The 18,986-nt window shown below is 38.9% G+C and overlaps 3 protein-coding genes and 1 long non-coding RNA gene across 4 annotated transcripts in view; 3 read left to right on the forward strand and 1 right to left on the reverse strand.

The window, feature by feature from the left end:
* The window catches only part of si:dkey-6n21.12 (schwannomin-interacting protein 1), a 178,923-nt gene that overhangs the window by 75,364 nt on the left and 84,573 nt on the right, over nucleotides 1–18,986 (reverse strand). The gene's annotated exons all lie outside the window — the stretch shown is intronic.
* On the forward strand, nucleotides 5,460–10,677 carry si:ch211-196f2.6 (immunoglobulin domain-containing protein). The gene is made up of 5 exons (XM_064328495.1): nucleotides 5,460–5,933; nucleotides 6,670–7,014; nucleotides 7,312–7,444; nucleotides 9,009–9,066; nucleotides 10,169–10,677. Exons 1-5 carry the CDS (start codon nucleotides 5,882–5,884, stop codon nucleotides 10,397–10,399), a joined length of 819 nt encoding a protein of 272 aa, XP_064184565.1. The 5' UTR covers nucleotides 5,460–5,881; the 3' UTR covers nucleotides 10,400–10,677.
* nat16l (N-acetyltransferase 16, like) lies at nucleotides 13,402–15,643 on the forward strand. The gene is made up of 3 exons (XM_064328494.1): nucleotides 13,402–13,593; nucleotides 14,164–14,388; nucleotides 14,597–15,643. Exons 1-3 carry the CDS (start codon nucleotides 13,402–13,404, stop codon nucleotides 15,140–15,142), a joined length of 963 nt encoding a protein of 320 aa, XP_064184564.1. The 3' UTR covers nucleotides 15,143–15,643.
* On the forward strand, nucleotides 15,657–18,835 carry LOC135251246 (uncharacterized). Its single transcript, XR_010329104.1, has 2 exons — nucleotides 15,657–17,631; nucleotides 18,657–18,835. It is a non-coding gene; the product is annotated as an uncharacterized LOC135251246 (long non-coding RNA).

Genomic DNA, 18,986 nt, shown 5'->3' on the forward strand with positions numbered 1-18,986 from the left:
CTGCACCACATAACAATAAACATGAAAAGAGAGAAAAAAAAAAAAAATAGACCCCCCACCCCAAAAAAAAAAAAAAAAAAAAAAATTCATTTGGATTATATGTAATGGCCTTTTATGTTAAGTCTTGGCAGTGCAATTGGGTAGTGTGCTTCTCTGGCCTAATCTTCCTCCTTCCCCAGCCTCTGTATTCTTTCTTTAGGGTATATATTTACATTTGGTTACTCTCTCTCCAAGTTGCAGGTCTCTTGCTAATATGTTCGCATATTCTGTTCTCCAGTCTTTACACTACCTCTGTGTATATATTTCAAATTTAGCAATTTACATGTATCATGGCTGAAAATTATATTATATTACTAAAGCGCATCACTAAAAAAGCAAATTGGAATTGCAGTGCAGAACTTAAATATAGACTATGTGGTCTATGTGGTGTGAAAACCCTCTAATGATTAACTCAGGGTCAATACAGACTATTGATTGGAGTTACACTTCACCCAGTGAAGAGATGTATTTCATTAGAGTGGTGTTTGGAATCAATAGGGTTTATTTCGTCCTCTCTCTTCACACATAGGGAAGAGTGTAGAAAGCAGTGATTGTTTATTGACCACTACTTTGACTATCAACGCCTTACAAAAATTTGTGTGTGCCAGATATACTGTAGAGCAGGTGCACCAACAGTAATTGATGAGACTTGAAAAGACTTAAACCAGAGTAAATGAGGTGGTTTGTGCCACTGTCATATCACCATCCTCTAAAATTGATTCTGTTACTTGGTTAAGTTTCATCACAGGTACAAGTACAACAGAGGTATAGGGAGAGAGGCTGTTGGGTGAGCAGAGTTGAGGCTGATTGGAGGGAAATGAGAGCTGAAGAACAGCCAATACACAAGAGAGCAGGGCAAATTTTGAATATCTGTTCTTGGATATGAACTTCCATGTCACTGCCATGGTGCAGATGAAGTGCTTTTCATAGTGTCCCCTCATCCACCTGTCCATGAGTACAGTGCATAGTGTCATCACTGTGAGAAGGAAGCCTCTCTGGTTTAGAGGACAGTGTGTGGAAGTGCTTCTGACGGGTTTTGGGGGGAGGGGGCAGTTGCAATTAGAATTGAGCACACCGGTTGGTTTTTAATTGGTGCAGACCACAGAGGACACACAGCTCCTTGTTGTGTGAGAATGAAAGCTTGGACCTGAGATTAAACACATTTTTATTCTGGGGGGGCAACACTAGGGGACATTTTGAATCTTGGGGAGCTGGAAAAATAAAGGGGTAACGATTTGGTTTCAGTTTTTAGTTTGAAAGAGATATTGAATTGCACCATAATTATGATGAATTGTGTGTGGTAACCAGAAACAAAATATATTCATTTTATTCACTTTTTTGGTGGGGGGGGGGGGGGTTGTATTTGAACTGTTGGTATAGTAACATTACTTGCTGAAGAATACAGAGTACAGAGGCTTGAAATGAAAGGAAATCCAAGCTCACAGTGCTCATTTCCACCGTACAGGGCTCCATAAAGCATTATATCATGCATGTGCAGATCGTTTTGAGGTTAGTTTAGTCTAGCATTGTTATGAAGGGCTCTATAAATATACCACACAAATTTAACAGACCATTATAGGGTGACGGGCATGCTGTGCAGGAATTTTTTGAAACTTTGATTGGACACTCAGTGAATGGGCGTGGGAAATGGCTTGTGAGCTACAATCAATGATGACAGGGGTCACCTGGTATCCAAATTCACTTCATTTCCATTGCTTACTGTGTGCCCTTTCAGAGGAGCCCTTGAAATCACCTAGCTTTACCATCTGAGTTCCAGAGGTGCTAAGTTCATTAGGACAGGGTGTGCAGTCTTATAGTTGCTTGCTTGAAATTATTTGTGCTATACAAATCCATGGATGCTACATTGTGAAATAAGATAAAGTCTAACTCCAAAGAATGCATGTCCATTCACCTCACAGGCATGAATGAGTTTTTTTTCTTCTTTTTACTGCATGCACTCTAGTCACCCAAAAACGCCATAAGGAGTGATTAAAGGCCTATAACAGGCATAGGATGACAACACAGGATTATTTACTCTGAATATCTGAAATGGCTAACCATTGGTCAGGGCAAGATGGAAATTTAAAGGTAAATGTAAATGAAAAAAGGTGTGCAAGATAATATTTTGGGAACATAACATGCAAATCAGGCCAAATTGACAAGTACCCCTTCCCCCCTCCCATTTCCCAATTTCCCTTTTACAATTTTTTTTTCTCACATCAGGGTTCTCATTCAAAAACATAATCATTGGGTTTCCTTGAAAATCCTATTGAATAATGCACTACTTTCAGTAGCTGCTGTTTGTGAACCCACTGCTATCCATCCTAGGGTCTGGTCACGACAACAGAAGAACTGAAATCCTAGTGGAATTTTCCTCCCCCTCCCTGCCTCAGTGCATCTGTGTCAGGGGAAGTGTTGAGGAAGGCATGCTGGGTGGGGGGAGGGGATGTTTGTGAGGCAAGCTGGCACAGAGACCAGCTGGCAGCTCTGTTTTTGCCCCGGCAGCCTTGCCGACCACATGCCGATGCATCAGAGAGGAGAGGCCACAGGACTACAGCCTTACATAACCAAAACCTAGTCGTCCTCTCTCATTCTTGTTGGGAAACATGTGATGCGGTGGTGAGACACTGGCAGACATACAAAAGTAAGATTGGGAGCTCCAATGTGCCTAAGAGGATATTTATGCAAATACAGCCACAGATAGTGAGACACACATTTTCAGGTAAATATATGGAGACATGCTCAATGTACATGCATGCAGACACACACACACAAAATGTGCACACACACACAGGGACACACTCAAGCATGCACAGAAACATCTTCTCAAAGAAATTATACCATATACAGATAATTTAGCGAATTAAAAATTATGAAACATAAAATATGGCAATTTGTGTAATTCATAATAAGGAACAGATTTTAAAATATATATTATGTGTGAAAACACACATATTCACACTGAGGAAATATAATGGAAATTGTGACAATGCTGAGGCTAAGGTGTCAATTAGATAAGATAGATAAGCAACATACACACACACTCTCTCTCTGAACGAAGGGAAGGAGAAAGGTTGTATTAGAGTGGGTGGCAAGAAGTTAAAATAGGAATAGGGATTTAGAGATTAGGATTTAACAATAACCATTATATCAAAAACAAAGCCACAATTATTAAAAAAGATTCAACTGTGTGAAACTGCTCTGCAGGGTACCTTATTTAGAGCATCTTTAAATGCAAGGTACACACACACACCATTTCAAGGAAACATGAGTCAAACATTGTCTTATCTTGTGCTGTTACTGTTACACATGTGTGTGTGTGTGTGTATGTGTATGTGTGTGTGTGTGTGTGTATGTGAGAAAAGGGATGTCAACACCCATTGGGTTGAAATAATTCCTTGAACACAGTGCATGCCCATTGTGGATGCCAGAGGTCACTGACTTGGAAAATAAATTAATATTGGGGGAGGGAAGAGGGGGATGGGGAAGGGACTGAAATGGGACAAGGGAGTGAAGGAGAAAGGGGGATAAAAGGAGAGTAATGGGAAGGGGGAGGAGATGTGGATGAAAAGGGGAGAGTTGCAGAAAGGAGATGTTGGGGTGGAATGGGTGCTGGGAATGAAATGTTGGAACTGGCTCAACTGAAATGTTGTTTAATAATTTTTTCACTTAACTTTCATACACACTGTATGCTCACCCTGCTTTGCCATGCATGCATTAACGATTTACCTGGGCATTGAATGGTTGAGAGAATGAGTGAAACATGCAGATATTGAGCAAAAGAGAAAGAAGCTCAAGGCAATGATAAAGGCACCACAGATCTAACACTGTTCCAGTATTCAGTGTTTAGTATTATACCCAGAAAAATTAATGAATCAATTTCTGTTTTACATTCTATATATCAGAGGTTTGGAGATTCAATAGCTATGCAGCAATTAGACAGTAGACTTTAAAGGTGTTTATGAGTCAGTGTGCTTGTCTTATAATTTAAAGACTTCTATATCCTGTAGAACAGGGGTCCTCAATCTTATCCAGAAAGGGCCAGTGTAGGTGCTGGCTTTTGTTCCAACCAAGCAGTAACACACCTGCTCCTACTAAGCAACCAATCTTTGCTAAGAACCTCATTTAGTAGAATCAGGTGTGTTACTGCTGGGTTGAAACAAAAGCCAGCACCCACACCGGCCCTCTATGGATAAGATTGAGGACCCCTGCTGTAGAACCTCACTTTAACCTTCACATTGAGCTCTACTGTCAGACAGAACAGCACATTGCATAACCTTGACCCATCTTCTGTAGCTACATTTACACTGTGTATACACTAAAACAAACACACTGTTTAATTGCATTGCTTCAGGGGTTGTAATATATAACACTGCCGTCAAGATCAATCTGGGATGAGAAAATGAGGTCTGTGTCACTGCAGCTGTTGGAAGATATCTGCAGAACTCTAACTGCTAAAAATAATCAGCCTGAATTTCCACTGACCCCCTGTGATTCGCTTATTCTCTTTGGTAATGCAGCTCAGGGGCCACCATGTGGTTATATGTAGTAGCGCAGTCCTTGATGAACTGACAGCACGGTAGGCCTACCCAATTTTTTCTGCTATCCATTTGCATCAGGAAAGAACATGAAGGAAAACATCACCAGAAATCATCAACTGCCAAAAGAGAGGAGCTCAATAAATACTGGTAGTGTGTTACTTTACTTACATGTATTAACATACTGTACATAATCATTTACAATAGCTCACATGCACATATTATGCACATATGGGCGACATAGCTCAGGAGGTAAGACCGATTGTCTGGCAGTCGGAGGGTTGCCGGTTCAAACCCCGCCCTGGGCATGTCGAAGTGTCCTTGAGCAAGACACCTAACCCCTAACCCCTAACTGCTCTGGCGAATGAGAGGCATCAATTGTAAAGCGCTTTGGATAAAAGCGCTATATAAATGCAGTCCATTTACCATTTACATATTAACATATCATACATACTCATTTACAATGATTCCATCCATCAATCCATTATCTATACCCACTTATTCTTGGTCTGGGTCGTGGGAGGTGCCGGAGTCTATCCCAGCATGCATTGGACGAGAGGCAGAAATACACACGGGACAGTTCACCAGTCCATTGCAGGGCACACACACCATTCACTCACACACAGTTTTATTGAGATTGTGATGTTTCCTTGTGAATGCTTTTATAAATATTATTTTTAGGACAATGGTCACATTATAATGGATGGATCTGCATTTAAATGTTTAGAAAACCACTTTTGGGGAAAGCAGAGGGAAAAAAATGCAAGACCCTGTATAAAATTTTTTAAACTTGTGCATGAAACTTTCTATTTTGATTTCTCATGATTCTTTGACAGCAAAAAGAGACTGAGGAAAGCAAATGATGTCCAAAATTCAACTCGTAATTTAATTTATATAACTGTATATTATGGCTTGCTATACTAACAGAATTGTGATCATAGATTAAGCTTGATCTGTTTGTTCAGCATAAGTACTGCGAAATTGATTGTATCTGTGACTGAGTGTGCGTGTGTGTGTGTGTTCATGTGTGCGTCTTTGCGTGTACGTCTTCCGTTTGTCAGTGTGGTTTCTCGTTAAAATGCTAGCACAGTGGAAACTCCCACCTTGCAAAATAGAAAGATTTGAAAAAAACAGTAACACGTTAAGCATCCACTTCCTTTGAGAGAAAAAAAAGAGTTCAGCGACTAAATCGTGAGAAGAGAGTGAGAGAAAGAGCCGGATTAATACCAGAGACAAGACTAATTTTCTCACTGGGCACCAGAAAGTGGAGGCAAAGAAATTAAGAAGAAAGAGAGGATCTCACCATGAGAAAAGACTTAATCTTCTCCCTGCTTGTTCTCACTTTCCTGAAGACAGGTAACCTGGCATACTTACAACAGACACATGGTTACTGAATATTTACTGCAACAAATATGGAAAACCTACAATTTGCCAAACTGATGAATGCTTTCTACAACTGAGGCTAACACTGAGCCACAAATGTTAATTCTGATTGTTCTTGTGTTGTTCAGTAATTCCCTATAAGTCTTTGTGTTATTAATATTAAGTGACAGATCCATAACAACCTGGTTTACTTGCTTCAACCTGAGGAAACAAAAGTCGGGAACCTGCAAATGGCCCTGCTCTGGCTAAAGGCGTGACTGAGTTTACTGGAAAGTGTGCCATACAGGAACCATTACACTGGTTATGTATGGGGAGTAGATGTGCAGTCTTATGGTGGCTGTCCTGGCTGTAGCAGCACTTAGCTCCATTATGTTCTCAGTGTTTTCATTTATTCTCAGGCCATCTCTTTCAGAGGAAAACTGGGACCTCAATACACTAACAACACCAAAAATATAGTCATATCGGTTTGCCTTATTTGCCTTGCCTTGTCATCAGTATGAACACTGCCTGACCTAGTTTAATCTGGTTTTGAGAATTAGCTAATAGTAGGAAATGGACTGAGATGACTATGAACTTGTACGTAGTGAGCTTCCATTTTGATGATGACTTTGCCAAATGTATGCCTTGTTTTGTCATCTGAAAACTGTCTGATCAAAGAAACAAATCTTTTTTTAAATCTTTGTCCTTGTTTTGTTGCCTGCCTGAGAAGGTAAATCCAAAAGCAGGATCTCCATATTTCAGAGGCTAGAAGATGGGGAGCTGACTGTGACTTGTAACCTTTTGAGTGAGGACAAAGTTACCCAAATCAACTGGGAGATGGTTATGGGGCAAAATCGCAGCAAACTGGGGATCCTCCACCCCCAGTTTGGCACACACGTCTACTCAGACCACAAAAGGAATGTGAAAATAGAGAGCAGTTCCTCCCATCATACTACCTCCCTCAAACTGATCGAAGCAGACATGGGAAATAGTACCAAGCACTGCTGCTTGTTCATTACCTTTCCCTCTGGGAACCTGGAGGCCTGTGCAGACTTCACCAGCACAAAAACTGCAGGTACACACACTCTCCCCTGTACCAATACCAGCAGGAATGCCTTTACTTGCAACAAATTACCTGTTTTTATAGTTTGCCCATTATTTAGGAACACAAAGAAAAAATAGTTTGATATTATTTTTGGTTCAATGTTTGTTATGTGCTAATGGTCATTGAAATACTTTTTACTGTGTCTGCATGTGTGTGTGCATGTGTACATGTGAGTGAGTGTGTGTGTGTGTGTGCATGCAGGTATAGATGCATGTGTGTATGTACATGCACATAAAGACTTGATTGTTCTTGTTGTGTCCATACCAGAGGCCCCAGAATTGGAAGCACATATACAGACAGTCACGGGGGGCTGGTGGAAGTGGGTGGCAGCTGTCACTGTTGTCACGGTCCTCACATTGATTGTCGCATACTACCTACGCAGGAGGTATTACAATAGCAGGTAGAACTACTCACATTACATTACACTACTACTACATTACATTTTACCATGGATTATTTCTTTCCTGCCATGATATTTTTTGAAAATACTACGGTGGCTCTGAACTGCAAAACACAAAAACAAAACGAAAACGCAAAAACAAAAACCTTCGGCCCTGAGGTGCAGATGCAACATGCAAAAACAAAAAGGAGTAGTCCTGAGGTGCAGATGCAACATACAAAAACAAAAACTAGTAGCCCCAAAGTGCACTGTTTTGCACTTGGGGGCTACTAGTTTTTGTTTTTGTATGTTGCATCTGCACCTCAGGGCTGCTTGTTGTTTGTATGTTTCTGTTTTGCACTTGGGGGCTACTAGTTTTTCTTTTTGTATGTTGCATCTGCACCTCAGGGCCGAAAGTTTTTGTTTTGCGTTTTCTTTTTGTTTTTGTGTTTTGCACTTCAGAGCCACCATACTGAACCATTAATTTAGGTAACAGTCTTATAATTGTGAATATATCTTTTTATATGGGGAAATCAGGCATTAGCATTACTGGTCTGCAATCAGGAAACTCGATAAATGTATTTGCATTAAAAATATATCATTTCACATGCACGTACTATTCAGTACTTTAATTGTTGTAACTGTAGAAATGATTGAACTTTCTTCTGTACGTTTTAGTTTTGCATTATGTCCTCAAGACATGGGCGATAGTCTAGGCACACAATTATCTGAGCTTCTTCCTACTTACTATGCCAGCAGGGTGTTTACTGGTGATTGCCCGACTTATGTAAGCATTCTTAGAAAATTTGGCATTAACTTGATGATGCCTGCAACGTCAATGTGTTTATATTTTTAGTGCATAGTTTTTTTTTCAGGTAATAAAATCCAGAGTATAATCAACTTCTGCTTTATTTATCCATATATCAATACACTGGATTAAATTCCCAGATATAAAGATAAAAATACTTCTGCCAAACAAAAATTAATTTCCTATTCTAAATAATGGACTAAGGCTGTTATCCCTTAAGCTATTTAGGGCTGTTCTGATTTAGACATTTGTAAGGGAATTATTAATGCACAGCATCTTAAAAGTGCATAAAATCAGAGCAGGATGCTCAACTATGGGTAACACACAAATAATGTCACAGACATTGTGCTTCTGTGAATTTCATCTGCAGTTATTTTTCCAGTGACGCTGCACTTCCATAAAAGAAATTATGAAGGACCTATCCTAGTTGGTGTCCATGCCCAACTTACAGCAATGTAAATTTTCAACAATATACACACCGCTCTAATAGTCACATTTTGCCCTGAATCCCATTTTTCATATGTGAATATCTCAACTGGATATTCAGTGATCAGTCCAAAGGAGACTTACTGTACTATTACATGTTTTTACATGTATTTACATACAGAAGCAGTAACAAGAATTTGGAAAGCATGACAACATTTTAGTTGCCATTGTGAGAAAATTGTGATTGTATGCAATAGAAATGTCACCGTCTGGACTGTGTCATTTCTATTATACATTGTACATTTTTCAACATTTAACATAACATTGTAACATTGTTGATATATTTTTCAGGAGGGAAGTATTTCAGGTTGAACAAGCATTTCTCACAGACCCACAGACAGACTCACAGGTAAACCTCTTTCTGTAGACCACTTATGCATCTTCTACAACATATTTATCCATCAAGCTTTTAAGACATCACTTAAACATAAATAACCATATGCTACAGAATGTCACCTCCTATAATGACAATTGTTTTGGTTCATCATTGAAAATAATCACCAACTGATTCACAAGGTGATCTTGAAACATATTTGCACCAAAAATACAAAGTATGCATATAAGATCTTAAAACCAAAAGTGAGAATAGTAATTGCTTATAACTTGCAATAATAATAATAAGAAGAAGAATCTGACCAGCAGAATCAGCTAAATCAGCTTAACATTTTACCTTAATAGTCACAATACTTTTATAATACTTATGAATTGTTTAAGACCTCATAAAGCAATTTGATTTAGTGTTCCGAAAATATTTCTAGGGCACCGCAACCACACAATATCACAGGAGGGTTGTGAAAACTGTGTGGATTAGCTGGGTTTTGTAAACAGTTAAAATGATTGCTCTATGGATATCTGTCCATGTTTGTTGCTTGATTATCTTAAGCAGAGAAACTGCTAGAAGTTTCAATTTCCTGTTTTTTGCAATCAAGGCAGTGCTGATAAGTTGTGTTGGTCAGTGCTTTCACCACTGCGGTACAATATGCTGCTGTGGTTTAAGCACATGACGGAAACATTTTTTAAATGAGAGCAAAATTTTCCATCAAGCAAGGGTAAGTAATCGGTGTGCAAATTCAAACCAAGCACAAAATTTCAAAAGAAGTCCATTTAGAGGGAGAAATCAAGAACTTTAAATTACAGCGCGTCAGGTTTTTTCTTAACCCTAGATGGTAACCACTTAATATTCTAAAGTGAAAACTTTTATGTTCATTCTAGGGTTTCACGTCAAAAGTGAAATGGTGTCCCATGAGTGTGAAGTCTAAATTACAATCATGGCAGTTGTTATATAATCCTCATATTACACCACTTTTACTCTTTTCACAAACCTTACCCACAGTGTTCTCTCCTTCACTGTCATCAATGACTTTCATTCTCACAACACACAACCTTTTTAATTGATGCAACAATTTAGACCCTTTTGAAACAGTGATGTATTTCTTCCTTTTATTTTATAGGAGTCAAGAAGAGAGCAGCCCCAGTCAAGTCCCCAGAAAGAATCCTCTGAGGCATTTGACCCGTCTAAGCTCTATGCCAAGATAAAAATCGACTATTACTATGGCAGACTGTGGAAGGCCTACGAAAGTAATACCCGTGGCTGGACCAAGGGGCCCCAGCCAAAGATTTATCACCTGCTGGGGGAAAAGCCGCCACAACAGAAAGACAATGAGGAGCCCCAACAGGGCTGAGACACATTTTCTAGCTGCATTAAGCACAGTGTGTCAAATTTGGCATACATACCCACAATATTCAATATTTCAATATGATTCTGTATACACAGTATGTTGCTTCAATATTATGGAAGTGTTATAAAGTAAATGTAACTATGTTTACCAAATGTATAGGTGAATTATTTCTTTATCCAAAAAGTGTGTATTTTCCTTATTCCAGATGTAAAAATTAGTGTCATAACATGCCAAATTGTCTACATATATATATATATATATATATATATATATCATCTTGCTGACCAATGTGGCAACGGGGCGTGGTTTGCGCTAACGCGGGTGTAAGCATGTTTAAACCGCTGGATTCAGAAAAAAAACATATTTCACTTAATCCTCATGTAGGAAAATTTTGAGACTCCCCATGATTGAGATGACGTCACATGTTAAAAGTTAGGGCATTCTCATCAATGTTGATCAAACTGTTTTCTCCAAACTCTCGATGCTTCATGATAAAAATATATCACATGTATAACCATACACTCATATAAGCAATATGTAATCCAATAAACCTATATCAGTAGTTGCAGCTAAGCTTATGGAAACGCAAGAAACCACAGTATCCACTGTAGAAAAAAGAGCCAACGCAGAAGGCTTAAAAAAAACCATACTTACTCACTCAGCAGAAAACGAATAAGAAGACGAATATTTTTCCAAAACTAACAAAACGCTATTGCCAAATAAAAGTGCTAGAAGACGAATATTTTTCCAAAACTAACGAAACGCTATTGAAGTGCTAGAAGACTAATATTTTTACAGTGACCCTTATGTAAACTGAATATAAATGGAAAATTACAGGAGGCTATAAACTCTGTAACTTGAAAACGTAAAGAAACATTACAGAATAAAGACTAATATTTGTTTAAGGGAAAGTTGGGGTAACATTCCACAATAACGTTATCATCTAAAGAACATAAAATCATTGTGGTGCCAAGAAGGTCAGGCCGACCCAAGAACAGGAAATTCAAATCATTGTGGTGCCAAGAAGGACAGATGGCTGGTATTTTAAGAAATGTATTAAGAGGAGTTGTGGGGTACATTTGTGTATAAAATGAATGTGAAACTGACTATCGAGGTTGAATTCTGCATAGTTGATCCGGCTTTGTGCACATGTGCAAATAAAGTCTAACTTCCGAAGAGCTTGCTGCTGTGGTGTCTTTTCCTCGTGAAGTAATTTTCTACAAATTAATGATTGGACTTTGAATTCTGTCGGTTCCTAGACACGACACTCACGTCCCCAACACATTGGAGGTTGCCACCGAGATAGGATTTTGAGCAGACTGGTAAAGTAGCCTATATCAAAAACTGCTTTTTCATGGTTTCTAGAATAGTGTACCGAAAAGTTTCCCACTATAGGCTACCTGAGCTCACTTATCTGTGATATATCTACGCAAATAATTTCCAGGAATCGTCAAAATCAAGTTTTAAAACGTAACGAGTTAACTTACTAAAATAATTATTAATTATATTAATTAATAATTATACTTCGCATGCCACAAAAGTTATGAAAACTGAAAATTGGTTGTCTTTTAACATGCCGCCCACTTGCTTTTCTTTTGGTGAGGCCACTTCTGCGTGAGGCGAAGTGAAACAACACATTAACAGCCGAAGGTTGGTTGAAGTCCACATCCGAGCGAAACTTTCCATATACTCTACAAGTCTGGTTCATAGCTGTTATTCCGAAAGAAAAAGACGCACTAACAGTAAAACACTACGGTAGGTTGTTTAGCCAACTGTTTCGAAGTTTAGTCCAACTTTCTGTCTTGTACGTAATTTAATTCTATTTGCGTTGTGTTGGCATGCCTGTACAGTCTGGGTTACGATATTATGTAAGATATGAAAGAAACGTATTCCGAACATTATATTTTAATTTTATGGCCTTGCTTTCAGTTTAATTTATGTTTCAATTTCATTAGGCTAGTTCTTATTCCATCCATCTGTACATTGGTTTGAGATGAGATTTCAGAAATTGAACTTAATAGTATGGAAGATAAATTATGGTAGCCTACCATTTTTAAAATTGCAATTCTTTTTTGTTGGTGTCTGGAACTGTAGACTACCTCTGTGAGATAGGTGATACTGCAGGCTAGTTTACCCGCCTGTATGGAATTTATTGGTGGTCACTGTTTGTGCCTGTCTTTGTCAAATATAGGCTATGGCATGTAGCTGCATGTGCTGAACAAAAATGTGAACGCCAGTGTAAACTCAACGAAAATGGTGGTGATCTGGGTTTTTGAATAACCCTCCTATTATATAAAAAATTTTATGACGCCTTTTATGTTTGGGATCAAATTGACCCTAACAGTTCATACCGACGGCAAATTACTGTAATAGAAAATGATTGACGCTTTCTGTCGCCTTCTTCAAGTACATTACATTACATTTATTTGTCAGACGCTTTTATCCAAAGTGCATACCAAAGGTCATTGGCACAACTATTAAACACAGGTCCGATAAGGTACAATACTCATTATGTAAGAGTTATTCATACCCATGAACACATTAAAACCAATTCGCACAGTAAGCATCAGCTAGGTCAGAAGTTATGGGTAGTCAAACTAGGAGGCTGAGGCATATGACTAGCCTTTTATCCCTAAATATAAAAAAAAAAATGTGAAAAACTTATTTTAGAGTTTGAAACATTTCACGCTTCACTCAGAATTCAATGCTAGCATCAGGTTAGACACAGCTGCTGAAACCATAACAAGTACAGCTGTCTAGTCACTGAAGCTCCTACCAAATGGAGTCCAACAATGTTTCTTCTTGATGTCTGCTAGCTATGTCCAGCAGTTCAACTTGTCCCGGATTTTTATTCATGGCCTGTGAATGCAGGGATGTTATTTGCCTATGGATGAGCCACTTGTATGGTAACCTTTGCTGTACATATATTTGTTGTTACCCATTTGCCCAGATGTTTTGATTTTTTTCATTATCAGGTTTTCTGCGTCTGTCCTCCAGACTTGGAAATGATGGAGCTGAGAAGCATCGGTGAGAGTGATGGATTCACCTTTTGGCTGGCACAACCCGAGGATTATGATGCTGTGATGGACATCTCAGATAACATATATGGTGGCAACGACTACTTGCCCCACCGCTACCACTCCTGGATGACTGAGCCAAATAGAGTGGTGATACTTGCAAAGAGGGAGGGAAAACTGGTGTGTGGTGCCTTTGTATAGTTTTGGGAATGTATAAAAGTAAAGAAAGTCAATGGGTGAAATGTGTACAGCATTAGGTGTGTGGAATAGCATAGTTTAATGAGAGAAATAAGGAATGCTTAAGCACTCTGTAATATCACCCTGGTTTGTTTGCTTTTTACCTGATATGGCCCTGAATTCAACTCTAAAATTGACCTGTATTTGATAAAAAATAAACAACAAATAGCTTTTCTACCACAAGCAAGTAACCATCTTGGAACAAGCTAGATTTTGACGTTGTGAATGATTTGTCTCGGCTGCTCAAGTTATTGCTAGAACTAGAGTGTGGATATTCAATGAGCTCAATGGACCGAGAGGAAAAAACAAAACAGAAAACAGCGGTTAGTCCTTTTGTATTGCCCCAGATGCTCAATCAGGGCAGAATGGAATAATGGAATAATGATCAGATCTGTGTGATTTTGACATTGTTGGTATTTACAACAGTATTGTTTATTCTCACCTCATTTTATGGTATCAGTGAGGGATGCTATTGGTACTATTATTGGTCATAAGACGGTGACTTATTCTCAGGTGGCGTTGGAATCAGGCCTGGTGGTGGATGAGGGGCACACAGTTGTTGTGGAAGGGTTACGGGTGTGTCCAAATGAAAGGGGAAAAGGCGTGGCAAGGATAATTCAGAGATGGGTTCAACAGTACATACGCCAACTGTACCCCAGCGTGAGAGTCTTGCGTCTGACCAGAAACAATGACTCTGGACCGGAGAAGTTGGCCAAATTTACAGTGCTGGGCAAGCGGGTAAGTGGGCCATCTGATATTATTGGAAGGTGTTTCTTCTTGTACAGTACAAACCCTATGTGTTACCCATGCTCACATAGCATTCATTATTACCGACTACACAATGTGACAATTGTGCATGTAATTAGGTTGTCAGGCTTTTGTTATCCATTATTTGCTCTCTCACACCCATTCCAGCCCCGTTTTGATGTCCACTTCTCTCTACCAGGCAATTCTTTCAATTTGTGGTAAGGCAGAGAATCTTGATAGCTTCCTGTCCATCTTGAAAGCCAAGCTTGATCCTGAGCCCATGCTGACGGTCTTGGATGAGGTGCAACTGAGAGGCCTGCTGCTGGATTCTGAACTCGGCTCCCGTCTCCAGCTTCCGGGGGATGCAATGATCGTAGACTGGCAGCCATTACAGCCAATTGAAAGCAATCTGGAGGTCTTTCAGAGACGAAACCTGACATGGTTGGCTGACAGGTCGGTGTCACCTACTTTCCTCAGTGTTCATACGCCACCGTACCCAGTTCCGTACAATGGAGGCTCCCTCCGCTTCAATATCGACCTGTTTGGAACCAGCCAATCACTGGCACACCTAGCTTTGGTGTCCCACCTGGAGAGGGTGAGGGGTAAGATCCAGGGGGTGGTATGGATATTTGTGTACATGCAGAGGTCATTGTGGAAGGGAATGAGGGAGTACTGTGAGAGTTTGACTGATGTGGTAAGTTTCAGGGACTACTGGGAGCAAGTGATTCTGGAGAGGCCCTTCTGAGAAAGAGTAACAGAACTCCTGGTGCTTTCCTCACATCTGACCTTAGCAACAGGGAGATGAGAGAAGAGAGGGAGCACTTGAGAAGCAGTCATTCGTGTTAATGTTATTATATAGTGATACTGTTCTGAAGCATGATACATATCATTGAGAACATATCTGATTAAGAAATAATCACCTGGATTGAATTAAATTAAATCTTTTCTGCAATACCATTTCAAGGGAGTTGCACTGATGAAGCTCATGATTATGGAAACAACAGAAACTATGAGCTAAAGTAAACAGACTTGATTTCATCTTAATGTTCAAGTTAGTAATCATTTCACAATCAAAGGAGTGGATGTTGTCAAATTAAAATATGAAATAGAATAAATTTGGAGTATATGTATCATGGCATGTCTGCTTTATGTAGGCTACTTGTTAATGCAATAATCAGAAAGAACACAATTGCTGTTTGTGTTGTATGTATGGAGAATATGAATTAAAGTTCAACTTAACTATTAATTAATGTTTTTTTTGGGGGGGGGACTATGGATCAGTCTCTGTCAGTTCGTTTGTGGATTCATTCGTCACACTGTAGTATTATGTGTCCTCCAAAAGGCGACAGACCCATTATATCCTTAGAGTATATAACATGTTGAGACAGCGACGCCAATAGAAATTGTGGGAAGCACATCCGAACCACAAAGTATCATTTTTTCCCTCAACAGACATGCTCAGTTGTGTCCTTGGTTACATGCATAAATCACGTGTACAACAAGGATAGTGCAGACATAGGCTAAAATAAATAAAATATAAATAAAAATTCATATCTTTGTTTGTTTGGGAAAAAAATACTAATTATGAATACTAAAAATAATAAGTGATTTTTATTTCTAATATAATACACAGAGTTAACATCAATATTTGAGTGGAAGGATTTTATTTTTGTTTGTAAAAATGAATGGAGCCCAATGAGGAAACTTGCTTTTTGAGCAAAAATCATAGATATCACCAGGGGGCGACATTACATCCGGTACTGCGGTTGAGAACCAAAAGCTGGCTCCTTGATTATATCCCACAGTCCATCACTTATCCGATGCATCCCCATAGATCGGTCATAGGAACTGGGGAGGGTAGGAGTGGCCAGTCAGTGAAGCCCAGGAAGTATCGGGAAACAGCCACTACTGAGCATGTTCACAACTGTTGAGGGCAAAAGAGCTTGCTGCTCATTGAATTGAATGTAGAAATCCAAGGTGATTTAACAACCAAAGAAAACCTCATCAGTCCATTTTTCTGTGACCATAAATGTCATTATGTGCAGCAGTTTCCGAAACAATGGTTGTTTTGTAATTCTGTAGTGGTGTAGCAAATTATATTGGAATGTATAGGTATAACAATATTGTAGTGCAGTTGTTGAATGAGAGCAATGCATTTTACAGGTATACTGCTGTAGTATGATACAGGTAGAATAGCAACTGAACCAGGGGTTGTTTGTTGATTTTGTATCATTTGTATGGAACACTTAATTAATTTCATGTTTCTCTCCTGCTACTTTTTCATTTCTTGCCACAATTACTTCCATCTAGAACTCATCCATAGTAGTAACACTGGGCTTTGGTTTCTCACACAAACTATATTAGCCTTCAGCCTCACTGCTTGGCTCACCAACAAAGCCTTAAGAACATAAAATGTTTCTGAATAAGCTGCAAAATCCACAAAAAGATATTATTTCATTGACTAATTTCCCGTTTTTTTTTTGCATTGCCTTGATCACTATTTCAGACAATATGTATGCAGTATGTATATTTGATATTTGAAACCATACCAAATTGGGAGTCTTCAAGATAGCATTCATTATGATGATGATGGTAATAATAATAATAATAATAATAATATCTCAATTAATGTTTAGAGGATTGAGCAATATGCACAAAAATGCTCCTTATGATAAAAGCCCATTTTCTAAACACAGAACAAGGAGAAAACAGCAGGAATAATAAATTGCCATATTCAAGATAAACAGGGTAAATTTGGCTAGTTATTAATGCAATATTGCTATTGGCATAAATATGCTTCATGCTCTGTCTTTCTCCTAAGAAAAAGAAACGTCTTACATACTGTATGTTTAGAAGTCCCCAATCCCACAAGTGATTATCCAATCATAACATGGGATACAATGAAATAATAGAAGAAAAGTGGGAACAAAGTGGTACTGCATTCAGTCACTAGAGGGACTAGAGCGCAAAAAACCATCCAATAGTATTTTGAGCACATATAGTTCCCTTGGAATTTTGACTAAGGTCTATTTAACTGCTACTGGTCTGCATGTGACAGGTGTTAAATGAAATTGAAATTTAGTGTAATGGTCTCAGAAGAGAAATGTTCTTAATGGTTTTATTTTGATGTGTATCCTTTGGACTGAGGAGCCCGGAGTACCCCATAAACAGCACCTGAGGTATCAAGACAGCAAAATGTTCTAGGCATGACTCCCTGTGCCCCATGTCTCTGAGGTAGGAGAATGTCAACTTAGTAAAATGGCAGCCCAATATTTTGTTAAGCTGAACTGAACTGTGTTGGGAAAACTACAAGTTTGAATGTGCAATGACACAATGTGGGATGACTGCTGCATACATCAACTCCATAATTTTATAGGTTAGAGGAAAGAGGTATGCAGTTTAATTAATAAATCATAAAAATATAATGGCATATCAGAGACTGACACCTTTTCAGACCCCCAAAGATTTCCCATATGTACACTGGAAACATTAATCATACCGTGCAGTTTATATCTGCTCCCGTATTTCTGTGTTCAAGTGCTTTTCAAGGGGACAGTGAGCTGCATCTCTGCTTTTGGCCACTATGTGGCAGCACAGAGTTACCTCTTAAATCCAGTACTGTAATGCAGTGTTGAGTCATAAGAATAATAGCTGTTGTGATGTATATTGGTGGGGGTGGAGGGGTGGGTGACAGGAGTGTTGAAAGCCGATAAAATGACAAATGTAAGAAAAGCCGCTGAAGATTTGGTGGGGCAAGATAAAGGAGAGGAAATCGTTTGTCATATAGTGGCGATTAATGGCACAGATAAAATAATAGTTTTTGAGGGAAGAATTCTGAAGTACATATGTGAGTGTAACGTGTTTAGGGGGGAGGGAAATGTTGTGGGGGGGGGGGGGGGGGGGGTAGAGAAGGTGCCAGGGTGATTCAACAGTTTTTTATGTAATTTTACATTCTGTGTTGGTCGCGGAATGGCTCAGGCTGATCACTATTTGAACCTGCTGCATGACACATCACTAGAATAGAGGGGAGCTGCTGCTGCTACTGGTAATTATTATAGTTATGGTGAATAGTTATAGTTAGTTATAGTTATGAAGATAATAATAACCAACTTCGCACTATGTCAGTTTCATCTGAGCAGTGATTCTGTGCTGCATGATTACCTTCATGTGTGTGCTGTTTTGAAGATGGATCTCAGGCTTATTGGCAGCAATCAATCACCCACTCCTCCCATTATTTCCACTTTCCTTTTTTTCCAAAGCATTATACATACGCGACCGCCAAAATAGAAGATGCCGAGGAGAACAAATTGACTGTGAGGATTCAGGATGATTGTTCTGCACAAAGGCTGCTTCACCTCAGGGAGAACACCTCCCTTTAAATTCACCTTTAGAACAAGATGGATGAACCAGACCTAGGTCAAATAAATATCTGAAATAATGTCATCTGTGCCCTGTCCATGAAAGTCCTGCAGAATACTGAAAATTCTGAAACAAACATATATATTTTTTAAACCCATATTAAGGACACATTTCTTAAAAATTGTATCAGCACCTAAACAATTGAAAGTATTTCAAATACATACTTAGTC

The sequence above is a fragment of the Anguilla rostrata genome, chromosome 3, assembly GCF_018555375.3.
Source record: "Anguilla rostrata isolate EN2019 chromosome 3, ASM1855537v3, whole genome shotgun sequence".
Classification (NCBI taxonomy): domain Eukaryota; kingdom Metazoa; phylum Chordata; class Actinopteri; order Anguilliformes; family Anguillidae; genus Anguilla; species Anguilla rostrata.